This window comes from Vombatus ursinus, unplaced genomic scaffold, assembly GCF_900497805.2.
Source record: "Vombatus ursinus unplaced genomic scaffold, bare-nosed wombat genome assembly UNPS02001419.1, whole genome shotgun sequence".
NCBI lineage: Eukaryota > Metazoa > Chordata > Mammalia > Diprotodontia > Vombatidae > Vombatus > Vombatus ursinus.
Window position 1 is genome coordinate 17,202,806 of NW_020941197.1, and position 14,033 is coordinate 17,216,838.

The 14,033-nt window shown below is 37.8% G+C and overlaps 1 protein-coding gene across 1 annotated transcript in view; it reads right to left on the reverse strand.

The window, feature by feature from the left end:
- The window catches only part of IFT57 (intraflagellar transport 57), a 76,351-nt gene extending 63,116 nt beyond the window's left edge, over window positions 1–13,235 (reverse strand). The window contains exons 1-4 of the mRNA XM_027868201.1: window positions 13,003–13,235; window positions 10,632–10,794; window positions 6,090–6,208; window positions 4,761–4,851 (exon numbers count right to left, since the gene is read on the reverse strand). Coding sequence (XP_027724002.1) covers window positions 4,761–4,851; window positions 6,090–6,208; window positions 10,632–10,794; window positions 13,003–13,220 — 591 coding nt within the window. The 5' untranslated portion in view covers window positions 13,221–13,235. The remainder of the gene's footprint in view (window positions 1–4,760; window positions 4,852–6,089; window positions 6,209–10,631; window positions 10,795–13,002) is intronic.
- Window positions 13,236–14,033: the final 798 nt, after the last annotated feature.

A 14,033-nucleotide genomic window follows, 5' to 3' on the forward strand; every position in this document is an offset into this window, starting at 1 on the left:
CCATATGTGAAAGATCGCTCCAAATCACTAATAAGAGACTTATCAATCAAAACAACCCTGAGGTTTCACCTCATAAATAGCAAATTGACAAATATGAGAAAAGATGAGATTAGTAAATGCTAAAAAGGCTATGGAAAGACAGGAAACAAAGATTGTACTCTTAGTGGAGCTGTGAAGTAGTCTAACCAATTTGGAAAGACATTGCAACTATGCTAAAAAAAGTGACTGAATTTTGCCCACACTCTTTGACCCAGATATTCCTCTGTGACCCCCAACGAGGCCAAAGAAGGAAAAGCCCTATACATACCAAAATATTTATGGTACTATTTTTTTTTTAAGGTAGTAAAAGACTAGCAACAAAGCAGATGCCCATCAATTAGAGAAAGGTAAAATTAACTGTAATATATGAATGTAATACTATAACCCCCAAAAAAGGATGATTATAAAGAATACAGAGAAGCACAAGAAGAGTTATGTTAGTGAAATAAGCAGAACCAGGAAGATAACATACACATCAACTACATAAATGGAAAGAGCAATCAAAGCAAGAATGACAACAAAACACAGATGTAACATCCTAATTATAATAATTTTAACAACTAAGTTTGGTCCCAAAGAAGAAAAGATGAAATGAACCCCTTTTCCTTTCTTGCAAAGGTTGAGTATTATGGAATGGAAGATTATATTATACATAGGCAGATTTGGCTTATGGGTTGGTTAGTTTTGCTGAGGTGTTTTTTCCTTTTCCTCTCATTGTTTTCATATTTCTTTCTTACACAGGATAGCCTCTAGGTAGGGAAGATTGAAAGATCTATTTGTAAATGATGGTGATATAAAAACAAAAATAGAAGTAAAAAATTTAAAAATCATATCTATATGCATATATACATCTCTTTCTCTCTCTCTCCATATACATATATAGAGAGGACAAGAGAGAGAAAGGGCTACTTCGTGGTTTCCTAGAAGCGTTTAAAAACAAGTCAAGGTTCTTCTAAATTACAAAAGCATCACAATCCTTCCATATTGACTTAGGATGTTCCTCAAAGAAACTGTGATTCTTTATGATGGATTTACCTTGGCTTTCCTACAATCTAATCTTTTGTTCAGAGTTTAGGCTGCCTAAACTACTCCACCTAGAAATTTCCTACTACAACCTGGTCACATGCTTAGGCAGTCAATCAATTACTCTAAGTGTATTTTTAATAGCCTGCAGAAACAAGTCCAATACTTTTCAAAATTATTAGCCCTATAACTCCTCCAGAAAATTTCTAAGTTTGATACCTCTTATTGGGAAAGTGTGTGAGAGATAAAAAGGGAAATCACAGAAACAGTGTTAAGGACTGTTAAAGAGTCCCCTGAATTTGAAGTAAAGGAGAGAATGCTGATAAAAAAAGAAGTACAAATACAACTTTGAAAAGAATGTGTTAATATTATAATGAAAAGTGGGAAAAAAGTACAGGGATAAAACTGAATATGCACAGACAGAAAGGATCCTAGGCACAGGTCACATAGGAAAGGATCTGAATCTATTAGAAAAGCCTGGCTAAGGACCTTATTTCCATGGATTCTCTAAGGCAGTGTTGTCAAAATCAAACAGAAATGGAATCCCTACAGACCACACATTGACTTAGAAAACCACAAATTAACATTATTTATCTTTTATTTCATTTTTATTTATTTTGTTAAACATTTCCCAACTTTAATCTGGTTCCACCCATGGCAGGGAGGGAGGCATGGTGAAGTAGATGGGATAAGGGGGGAGGAGTTCTGCAAGTTTGACATCTTTGCTCTAATGTGGTCTTAACCTCTTTTTGTGTCATGGACTTCTCCCAGAATAATGTTTTTAAAGGCATAAAGCACATAAAAATACAAAGGAAACCAATGGATATTGAAATAAAGATGTATTTTTTCTCAACAAAATTTGTGGATGCCCTGAAATTAATCAACAGAATCCTTGGGAGTCCTTGGACCCAGGTTAGACACCCCTGCAAAATGATTATCTCCCCTCTTCCCCCACTAATGCTGCTATAATTTGGTTTTAAATGCACCCAGGACTTCAAAATGCTGAGGTGGCCCAGAAGCCACAGCAATAATGTGCTATAGTTTTATTATGTCAAACAGCATGTAGTGGAGGATCTTTAAAGATTAAAAATTGAAGTACTGGGACTAGACTTAACCTTTAACACTAAGGCAAAAAAAAAAGAACAGGAAAGTAGAAGGAAGCAGGAGTCTGATGTAACAGGGAGAGTGAAAGAGATTTTCAGAATTATATTTCTTTATTGAATCAAAATACTTGATAAGGCTTATATATACACCTTCAAATTTTCAATTTATAATGCAAAAAAGTATATCCTTTTAAATGATACTAAATTCATAAATATAATTATCTGTAATATAATGGCTTTTCCATCTTCAGTTAGTGAGTAAGAAATTTCCTCTGATGGTTATTTGCTATCTTAACTGCTTTCTTACTTCCACATTGAGTTTTCAGGGTATTTTACTAGTTACAGGTAAAGTTTACTCAAAAATTTTAATTAGTTCAGGACACAATAATTTACACACAGAATAAAGTAGTTCTTTAATATATTTCAATCACCAAATTCCACATATGTTTCCATATTCAAATTGTCAAGTCTAATCAATCTATCTCAAGTTCTGGGCAATGGACTATCTGAGAAGTTCTCTCTGTTCCCACTGGCCTCACAATTCTGATCTGTTGTAGCAAACAGAGATTTAAACATTAGAGACCTGGTCTTTTAAGTTTTATATTATGAACAGCATGTTAAACATGCACAAAGGCCCAGAAGGTGTAGTGCAATTTAAATAAGATCTTTTATTTGAAGCCCTCAAGAACATTTGACCAACATTCATTGATCTGAACATTTCTGTGGGGTGGTATTGTTATATTCATTTTATGGACACAAAAGCACTAAGAAATGAAATTATGGTGTTAGGGCAAAAGAATAGGAATTAAGCCAGGCTTACGTATTTGGCTAGAATATGGAGTGTATTGAGGGGAATGATATGAAATAAGCTTATAGATAGAGGGAGGCTGAAGCCAGATTTTGAGTTTTGAATGCCAAGCAAAGGAGCCTGTATTTTTACCGTAGAGGCAAGAGGGAGTCACTGAAACTTTTTGAGCAGGGCAGTGACATGGTTAGAGTCATGTTTTAGGAAGATTATTTTGGCAATGGCACAAAAGACAGAAAAATCTATGGAGAACAGACTGGAGAACACTGAGAGTCAATTAGTAAGCCCAAGCAAGAGGTGATGAGAAATTTAACTATTAATCAACAGGCATTTATTAAGAAACTCCTCTATGTGACGTGCTAGGGACACAAAGCTTTGTTTTGAAACAAAACAAAGGTGGTGGCTATGGAACCGAAGAGAAGAGGATGGGTGAGAAAAATGGGAAAAATAGGTGGAAGCAGAATCAAAATTTGGCACTTGCTTGGGTCTGGGGAGAGGAAGAAGAAGAGATGGGGAGACGGAAGGGGGAGGAGGGAGAAAGAAAGGGAGGGAGGGAAGGATGGAGAGAGAGAAAGAAGGCAAAGGTGACTCCCAAGTTGTGAACCTGAATCAATGAAAGGATAGTGATAGACTCCATGGGACATCCATGGCTACTGGAGATGACAAACTGGAGCCCAGGAGAAAGATGAGGTCTGGGCGTGAAGATTTGGGAGTCATTGGAATAGAGATATAATTGAATGCATGGGCACCAATAAGATCACAGAGAAAGTGAGAGAGAGACAGAGAGACAGAGAAGAGAGAGAGAGGAAAAGGGGTTTTTAACCTCTTTTTTGTCATGGACTCTTTTGGCAATCTAGTCAAGTCCATGGAACCCTTTTCCAGAATAAGGTTTTTTATATGTATAAAATAAAATACAAAGAGATACAAAGGAAATAAATTATATTGAAATAGCTATCTATATCTATATACATATATATATATATACATATATATATATATATATATATATTTTTTTTTTTTTTTGGCTAGGCAATGGGGTTAAGTGACATGCCCAGGGTCACACAGCTAGTACATGTCAAGTGTCTGGTCTGAGACCGGATTTGAACTCAGGTCCTCCTGACTCCAGGGCCAGTGCTCTAACCACTGCGCCACCTAGCTGCCCCCCAAATATTTTTTAATCAAGATTATAGGCCCCAGGTTAATAACTCCTAATATAGAAGGATAAGAGAGCCGACGATAGTTCCTGATGTAAAATGATGTTTAGCAGGTGGGACATGAATGATGATCCAGCGATAGAAACTGAGAAGGAATTCAGACAGGTACGGGGAGAACAAGAAAGAAATATTTCTCTTGAGAGGGGAGTAGAAAGGCAAGGGTTTTATTAATGAGAAAGACGAGAAACTCCCAATCTAAACCACCTGATGAAAGAGGGGGAATGATCTGAGGGCTGGTAGATAACTGCAAACAGTATCTGCATATATGAAGGAGATATTAGCAGAGGGAGGACCTGAAAGTAGCAGTGAAGAAATAAGGAGCACATACCTACTCTTCTTACTTGGACCTATATTTAATATTTTTCTCTCCTAAAAGTTACTGAAAAAAATATATTCTAGGATATGACAACTTCTATCACTGTATTTTTAAAGTGCTTAAACCAGTGCCTGGCATATAGTAGGTGCTTAAAAAATGCTTCCCTATTCTTATAGGAAACAAAAGATATTTATGCACAGGAAACTCAGAGCTAGTGATTAATACAATTAATAAAAAATCTGATGTAAACAAATACATACCACAATTTCTTCATCTACTTTATTTACTGTCAATTCTGCATCATCTTCTGGAACTGTTTCTTCTTCTAATTCTTCTACTGGGTATACTGGTCTAAAAGAAGACAGCTAAGTTTAATTTGTGTATTTACTTAAAAAATAAATTATAAAAGAAATAATAAGGAAAATGCTCAGAACAGAAACAAACTTTTATTAAAATTTTCTAACTTCTGATATATGATATTTACAAAGTACAAGCCACAACAGTGACCTTCACTGGAATTTTCCTGAATGTGACATTCGGGAATATGAAAAAATATGAGTTAGTATTTGTGCAAACTTCCAGGTGATCTGTGTGTGCTAAAATAATGTTTATGTTATTGTATTATTAAATTGGTATATTCCTACGTAGTACTTTAGCATTCCCTCTGTGGTAGATAATGTAAGTATTACAATCCTCATTTTAAAGATGAGGAAACTAAGGCATAAAGAAGTTAAATGACTTGCCCAGGGTCATATAAGCTACTAAACTTTAAACTTTTAAACTTTGAACTCAGGTGTTTTAACTTCAAGATCAATGTTTTTTCCACTATACCACAGTACTGATACAGACTATAAGCTATGACAGTTAAGATTTTATGATTCTTACTTGGAGTTGTTGATTTGCTGATTGTCCCCTCTAATTTTTTTTTCAGCTATTGATGTCGTTCAGTTGCTTGAGTTGAATCTGACTCCCATGACCCCATTTGGGGTTTTGCTGGCAAAGATACTGGAGAGGTTTGCCATTTCCTTCTCCAGTTCATTTGACAGAAGAGGAAACTGAGGCAAACAAGGTTAAGTGATTTGCCCAGGGTCACACAGTTAGTAAGCGTCAGAAGCCAAATTTGTACTCAGGAAGATGAGTCTTCCTGAGTCCTGGCCTGGCACTCTATCCACTGGACCACCTCACTACCCCTTTCTCATCTATGGACTATGTAATTTTATAAGGTTTTTTTTTTTAACCACACTTATCATTCCTCATGTGTAAAATGAGTAACTTGGTCTATGTGATTTTAAAGGCCCTGCCTAACTCTAACAATCAAATTTAAAATGCACACATCCCTGCCAGAATAAGTTTATATAGTTGATCACAAAAGCAAAATATCTAACCCTTTACTTTAAAACTAGCATAAAAAGTCACTAAACATTTCAGTTCTATATTGACTTTTTTCTCTTCTCTATTATCTGAGGTGTTTTTCCAATATGAAATAAAACAATAGGAAGGGTTTTTCATGAGATCACTTTTTAAGGTTCTGAACAGTTTGTTTTAATGTGCTGCTTACATAATATAGTACTACTAGACTATGATCTTACCTTTTCCAACTGAAACCAACATATTTTAGGGCTTCTTCAGCTAAACAATCAAGAACATAACATACATGCTCTCCATGACCTGACTTTAATTTTGATGGAGGAAAATCTGCAGATCTTTCCTAAAATAAAAACAAAGTATTTTCTTTTTTATATTCCAAATGTGATGAGACAAATGACATGCTGCATATATATTTTATATATATATATATATATATATATATATATGTTTTGGGGAGAGGAAGGTTAAATACTGTTTTAAATAATTATACTTCTAGTCCATCTTTTTTTTCCCCGTCTCTTCTTCCTAAGACACAAATAACATGGCCTAAATTTGGCAAGAAGTCAGTTCATCTTTTCCTGATGAGCTATCTGACTAGGGAAAATCATTATTCCCTTAGGCCAGCCTACACACAAAGGCAAAACAACCAGCTGAAAAGTGAAAAAAAAAAATCAATAAGCCTGCTGTTTGATCTATATAATGCCAACTGGTTTTACAGAATCTCTCAAACTCCAACACTGAATTGCTGAAATCAATTTAATTTAATTCAAAAAAATATTAAGTACCTACTACGAACAAGGGACTTTTCTAGGCACTGGGAATACAAAGATAGGCCTGACTGTATCTGTGATGAGGATTTATAACTGAATAGTGAAGAAACACCATCACATACACATGTAGCTGATACAAAGGATTATCCAAGGCACACAAGTTATAGGAGGCATGGTCTCAGTCAGGGAAATCTGAGTTTAAGTCCCATCTCTGATTCATATGTGACCCTGAGTTAGTTATTTAACCTCAAGGTGTCTCCAAGCAACTCTCTAAGACTGGAAGTGGTAATCTGCACTGGTAGGTAAGGTTTTTTCACCTGGAGTTACCTATACTACTGAAATCACATTCCCAGACCAAAAACAAGGTAAGATGGAAGGGAGGAGAATATCAGGAAATGCTTCAAGAAAGAGGTGGCACCACAACTAGGTCTTGAAAGATGAAGCACTCTTAACAGGCAGAGACTTAAGGAAGCAAGAGAAATTCCATTCTGGTAGAAGGAATAGTTTGAGCAAAGGCACTGGGACACAATGACAGCAGGATACAAAGAGCGGTCTGGCTAGAACATAGCCTAAGTGAAAGAGAGTATGTGAAATAAGGTGGGAAAGATAGAAGTCAAATTGGGGAGGATCTCAAAATGTCAGGATTAGGAATTCATAAATTTGCAGACAATGGAGAGGCAATGAATTTTTGAGAAGAAATAATATTGAGAAGAAATAATATTATCAAAGTGATACATTAAGAAGATAATTAGAATCCCCATATGAAGGATGGAAAGTAGGATAAACTAGAGGCTGACAGGTCAGCCATTTTATTTGCCATTGAAGGCCTACTATAGTCTTAAGTATTTGGAAGATTATGATGAAAGTAAGATAAAAGATGGGATGATAAATTAGGGCCACCCATGATAGCAACTGGAATGAGAACTCCCAGAGGTATTTAGAAATGAGGAAGACATGATCAGCGTCTCCTAAGCCCTTTCAATCTCTTCAAGGCAAATGTCTCTACAAATGCATGAATATATGGTAACTGTGTTCACATTAGAGACTGGAAAAAGAAACCCACACTCAGGACTTATGTGTCCTAAGGATATTTATTAAGGGATAGTTTTTTATAGCCAACAGGAGATGGGATGCTACAAACTGGCAAATCCGTATCCAGATTTGGGCAATGTTTTGGCAGTTCAGATTGGGGTGGATAAAGAACTAAGGCTGTTTTCTAGCTTCCTCTGAAAAGTCCCATCTCCCATATATGTTAAGAGCTGTTCCTTTCTTTTCCAAGGTTCCTGGATGGTGATCGGTGGGTGGAGTCAACAGTGTTACCTAACATCTGGTTCAGGCACACACTTTTGTGTCTTTCAGCATAGTAACTGGTTGAGATAGGAATGCTCACTGATTTACTCAAGGTTAGCTAATGAATGACATAATGCAAGGTGCTATGGGATTGTCTGTGTCCACACAGACATTTTATAAATGAAATTATTTGGAAAAGAAGAAACTTTCTCAGCAGATTTTAGTGTTGAAAACATGAAATCAAAGTTTAAAGCACTTTGTAGAGGTGTTCTCTCTCCTCTCCCTCCACTGTGCTAATTTAGATTCCATAAAGGGGAAGGGAGAATAAACTTCTAATACACAAAGATCCAGATAAGCACAGAAAGCCCTAACATAGTAGTATAGTCATGTGTAGATGAGATTATTTACATCTCTCAGAGTGAGGAAGGATAGGTTTTCAATTAAAAAATTCACAGAAGCAAAATTATACCCTCATACACATAATGAGAGAGATATAGAACTGGAGTGACCATACATTAGGTAAAGCATTGCAGTACTTAAAAGTACTTGGCCCTGTCAAGTAGAAAAGGTGTAGGTAGACTGGGGAGGGGGGAAAAGAGGCAGAGTAGGAACAACACTTAGGCTACTATAATAGGCTAGGCAAGAACTGATATTCTACTCTCTTACATATCTGACTGTTCATTCTCAGCTTTCTTTGCTAGATCATGCCTCTTACTTGTGAACGTACTCCAAGACTGACAGTTTCTCTTGTGTCTCTACACTCTCACTCAGTGACCTCATTAGCTCCCAAAGGTTTAATTATCACCTCTCTACAGATGACACCCAGATTTATATATTCAGGCTAATCTCTCTTATGAGCTCTAGTCCCATATCACCACATATTGGGTATTTCAAATTGGATGCACTGGAGCCATATCAAACCCAAAATATTCAAAAGAGAACTTATAATCTTTCCTAAAAATCTCATTTTCCCACTGAATTTCCCTATTTCTGTCAAGGGCACCACCATGATTTTAACCACTGTTATTCTTCAACTTCTCATTCTCCTACACTCCACATAACCAACCAGGTGTCTTATATGGCCTTTTTTACCTGCATAATATTTTTACACCTGCCCTTTTCTCATATAGTCATCATGCCTTATTTCAGGCCCTAATCTGTTCTTGCCTATATTATTACACTGGTTTCCTAATTGTTCTTTTTGTCTCTTCATCCTCTACTGCAAGCTATCCTCTCTACACAGATGCCAAAGTGATTTTCCTTACGCACAGATATGACCATGTCACTCCTCTACTCAAAACATTCCAGTATCTCCCTATTGCCTCTTGGACAAAAATATAAACTCTTTTGTTTGTTTTTCTTAAAGTTTTTCACAGCCTCAGCTGAATCTATCTTTCCCTTCTAATCTTATACATTACTCATGTTCCCGTATCCTATGGGTAGCAAAGGCTATTCTCTTCTCTGTTCCATGTTCCATTCCATGTGCCACCTCCCTGACTCTGCAATGGCTGTCCCCCATTCCTAGAATGTACTTTTCTACTCCACCTCATAGTATCTCTCATTTCCTTCACAACTTAGCTCAAGTAACTACCTTTCCCAACGCTCCCAACTACAAGCGCACCTCCACTCTAAGGTGTATTTATTTGTATCTATTTTGTACATATATCTGTATACACATGGCATCTCCCCTCCATAGAATGGATGCTCCTTGGGAGCTGGGACTGTTTCATTTTTGGTTTTTGTATCCCCAGCACCTATAATAATGCCTGACAATAAGTAGACACTTAATAAATGTTTGTTGATTAACTGATTGGTTGAATAGATTAAGATTTTGACTGAGATTAGTTAGAGTGAAAGCAAAAGAGCTGGACCTGAAAAATGTGAAGACAGAATTTCTTGGCAGGATAAGACAAATGATAACACGTAGGGGAAAATGGAGAGGGAAGAGGATCAAAGATGACTTCGGGATTTCAAGCCTGTGTAACTGTGTAGATGCTAGAACCAACAGGAAGTTAGGAAGAAAGTTAGTTTAGAGTGTGTCTGTGTGTGTGAGAAGGGAAAGATGTAAAAGAAAGGGAAAGTGAGGCCATGTCTATATGATGGAGTGCTAAGGAAAGCACAGAGGTAGGTCAAGTAGATATAGCCTCTGATTAATTTTTACAACTTTTACAATTAGGTATTATGATAATCTACAATTTCTCTGATGCAGCAAGTTCATGAATTAATTAAATGCTTGCATTATGTTTAGTACCTCTATTAGTACCTCTACTACCTCTTCCCTGGAGTAAGAACAGAAATAAAAAGCATACTTGCATTATGAACCACCATCAAAAGATGTGTCAAAATAAAAATTGTTGTTCAGTTGTTGGATGCTGCTTATTTTTTCAGAAAGGTGAGCTAAAAATCCATATTTTAGTTCTGATTAAGAAATTTTTAAGATTAAGAAAAATAATGTACATTTTTGAACTATATATCAGTGTAAATTAACAATTTTTGGAAGACAGATACAGGAACCTAGAGATGCTTGAAACTATGTTGATAATACTTTAAGTGTAATTGTAATACTTTGATATATCCCATCTGAAAAAGTTAGAAATTTATAAATAGGAAAAAGATTACAGTCTGCCATTTATATTGAATTAATTAGCAAATACAGTGAGCTTAAAATTCACAACTTGAAAATAGAAACTCTTGTGCACTTACAAATGATCGAAGCTCAGATAATATATTAGATATTGTTGCATTGGGGTCATCATATTCCTGTGGCTGTTCAAAGGGGCATCCTGCTTTATTAATTAGCCAAGCGGCAAGAGTGCAAAACATGTAAAATTGTTCACCTGGGTTGGTAGGCAAAGCAAAATAATGTCTGTTTCAAAGGAAAAAAAAGAAATCTTAAAGAGCTGCAAGATAGTAACATCTATGATATTTCAAAAGGATATTTTATTTTAATAGCAACATCAAAAACAAACAAAAACCTCAGGACAGATCTCTTTATCAATTTCCATATCAATATGCCACATGAACATTAAAGTTTCTTAATACAGAAAATCACAGGTGTCAGAGCTGCAAGGGAATGTAGTGGTCTTCTCAGGTTAGAAATTAAGAAGAAAAAGAGGCACCCAGAGTGACCAAGCCAATTTTTGAAAATGTATTTATTATTCTGTTTTAAACTCCCAAGAGAAGTTATGTAGCTAGTTACTGACGGCATTGGATTTGTTAATTTAGGTCTCCTGACACCTAATTCTGTGATCTTTTCACTACTACATGGCCTTTCCAAATGAAAGAATCAGAAAAATCATTACTGTTATTACAAATGAAACATTTGAACTAGTATGTCTATAGTACAAGGAAGAAAGGATATGAAATAAAGAAGTATATCTGAAAACTTAAAAAAAAGATTAAGAAGATCCTGAATCCATCACATGAGTTAAAAAGCTTTAAGATATCACATTTTAACTTTAAAATATACATATTCAATGTAACTTCTAACCCCCAAGTTCAACAAAAAACAGTCCCAGATCTGAGATCTTACGAAATTTAATAACAAATTTCAGAGCAAGATAGCTAGCAATAATAACATTAAAGTAATACTAGTTCAAGAATTTTTCCTGTCTCTGTCATATCATAAACTTTAATTTATAAAAAAGCATTTATTAAGAGAGCATGCTATCTATGTTGCAGTTCAGTTTTTGTGAACTTTTTTCAGTACATAGCCCACCTGTGAATGGCCACAACAGAAAGGGGCAAAGAAGGGAGATGATGACATGTTATAAATACAAGTACACATATACCTCTTAAACCCTTCCACAGCTTCTCTCAAGATTATTATGGTTATATATGGTTATTACTACACCTCCACTCTCCTGGTCAAAACTGATAAATGGAAACAAAGAAACCCACTATGTCTCTATACACATATTTAAGATGCACTCAAGCAGCCTGATGCACTGGTCAGGTAATAGGGATATAATCAATATTAATACAAACACAGAACATATTACTTTAACTCTTAAAAATGTATTTGGGCAAAGTGTCACATCTTTGGCAGTACAAGTATTTTGCAGAGTGGGTACTTAAGTGTTTGTTGAATTGAAATATAAACGAATCACATACCAATCAATCCAGTCTAAGCAATCAATTTATAATAACATGTAAATCATAATATATAGTGACCTATGACTAAAACCAATATTATAAACATGTTGTTTTTTTCCTCCAACTTTTCACTGATTATAGATAAACTATGCAAGAGAGATGACTTAGACAAAGGCTGGGTAGTTGAAATTTTGGATGATTACAAGAATGAAGAGTAGAAGAACATGCCTGAGATAATCCCAGGAAAATTATTTGGGCTTATTACACATTAGGTAAAGCAAAGTTGCTTCCAACTCTAAAGTCGAATTCTAACTCGAATTCATCCGTACAACACAAAAATAATCAAAACAAATCTTAACAGCATTATGGAAAGAAATTTATGAAACCAATTTATTTGGCTAAATCTAGACTCCGTGCGTTGGTGAAGAAAGTGGTATCTGTCTATTCTTATCAAAGAAAAAGAGGCACTGTTTTGTAGACATGATAGATTCTGAATTTTCCACACCAACAAAAGTAAGTATTTTGTTCTTCAGACTTCAGAGAACACAGTGCTCTGCCCACAGGATGGAGAATTACATACCAGGAGCTTGGTGTACACGGCAATAAACAATGGACGTAGTCCCAAGAGCTTTGTCCATAAATCCTACGAATGCATTTTCCAGCCTCTCCTTGCATCGCGCCTTGCAAATGGGACACATTTTGAAAGAAAACCAATCTGAACTTTTGCACGCTCTCTCCCCCTCTCACCTACGCCCCAAAACTCCTCGGGTTTGGTACTGCTGTCCTAGCTGGGCGATGCAAGCACGGAAGAGTCTGGTTCAGCTACCTCCTCTTTGGGATAAAAGGGGTGTGCGCATGTGTGTGGGAGACTACGGAACGGACGGACGGGATACCACCAGCCCTCCGGCCCAGGCCGCCGGAGCCAGGCGCGTGGCGCCCGAGGGCGGTAAGGGGGCGTGGCCGCCGCCTCGAGTCCTACCTGGACAGGGGCTTCAGGTTGTTTCTGCGCAGGATCTCCTCTTCGTAGCGCAGCAGCTTCAGCTTCTCCACCAGGTCTTCCATCACCACGAACATGTGGTAGGCCGCTCCAGGGCCCCGCTCCACGTACACGCCCTCCCCGGCCTCCTCCCCGCCGCGGGGCCGAAGCACCGTATCCTCTACGCCCACCGGCGACACCACGGCCGCAGCCACAGCCATGTGTGCGGGGGGGGGGGGGAAGGGAGAGGGGTGGGGGAGTGGGCGGGGGGTAGATGAGCGCTCTGAGTCCGGGGCTGATCAGCCCAACAACCTCCCCTGCAGGGCCGCGCTCCACTCCGCCGCTAACTCTGGGCGCCACCGTCGCCTGGCAACGCGTCAACCTCCGGTGACGTCACGCCCCCCAGCGTCCTGGAGCCCCGCCCTTTCCTTGTGATGCCCACGCGCCCGGGAGCTCCGCACCCCTGGTTACCTTGGCCCCGCCCACTCCGCTCTGTGCATAAAAGAGCAGGCGGGGAGCGGGCGGGGCCGAGGAACTTTTCTGCGTCTGTGCGAAGATATTGTGCAAAGTGGAAGCCTAGTCCCCTCCTACCTTTCCAGTCTTCTTATATCTTACTTCCTAACTCGAACTTGTTGATCCGTTGACCGGCCTCCTGCTTGTTCTTTGAACCAAACCCTCCATCTCTCTTCTCTGGGCATCTTCTCTGGCTGTTCCCCATGCCTGGAACGCTCTCCCGCCTCCTCTCCACCTGTTGCCTTCTCAGGCTTCCTTAAATCTCAGCTAACATCTTACCTACTACAGGAAGGCTTCCCCAAACCCTCTTAATTCCATCTGTTAATCATTTCCTATTTAGCCTGTATATAGCTTGATTTGTATATATTTGTTTGCATGTTGTCTTCCCCGTTAAATTGTCCTTTGAGGACAAGGGACTATCTTTTGCCCCTTTTTGTATCCCTAGCGCTTAGCACAGTGCCTGGCAAGTAGTAGGTGTTTAATGTTTATTGAATTGGATGGTAGGTAGGCGGTTAGCAAAA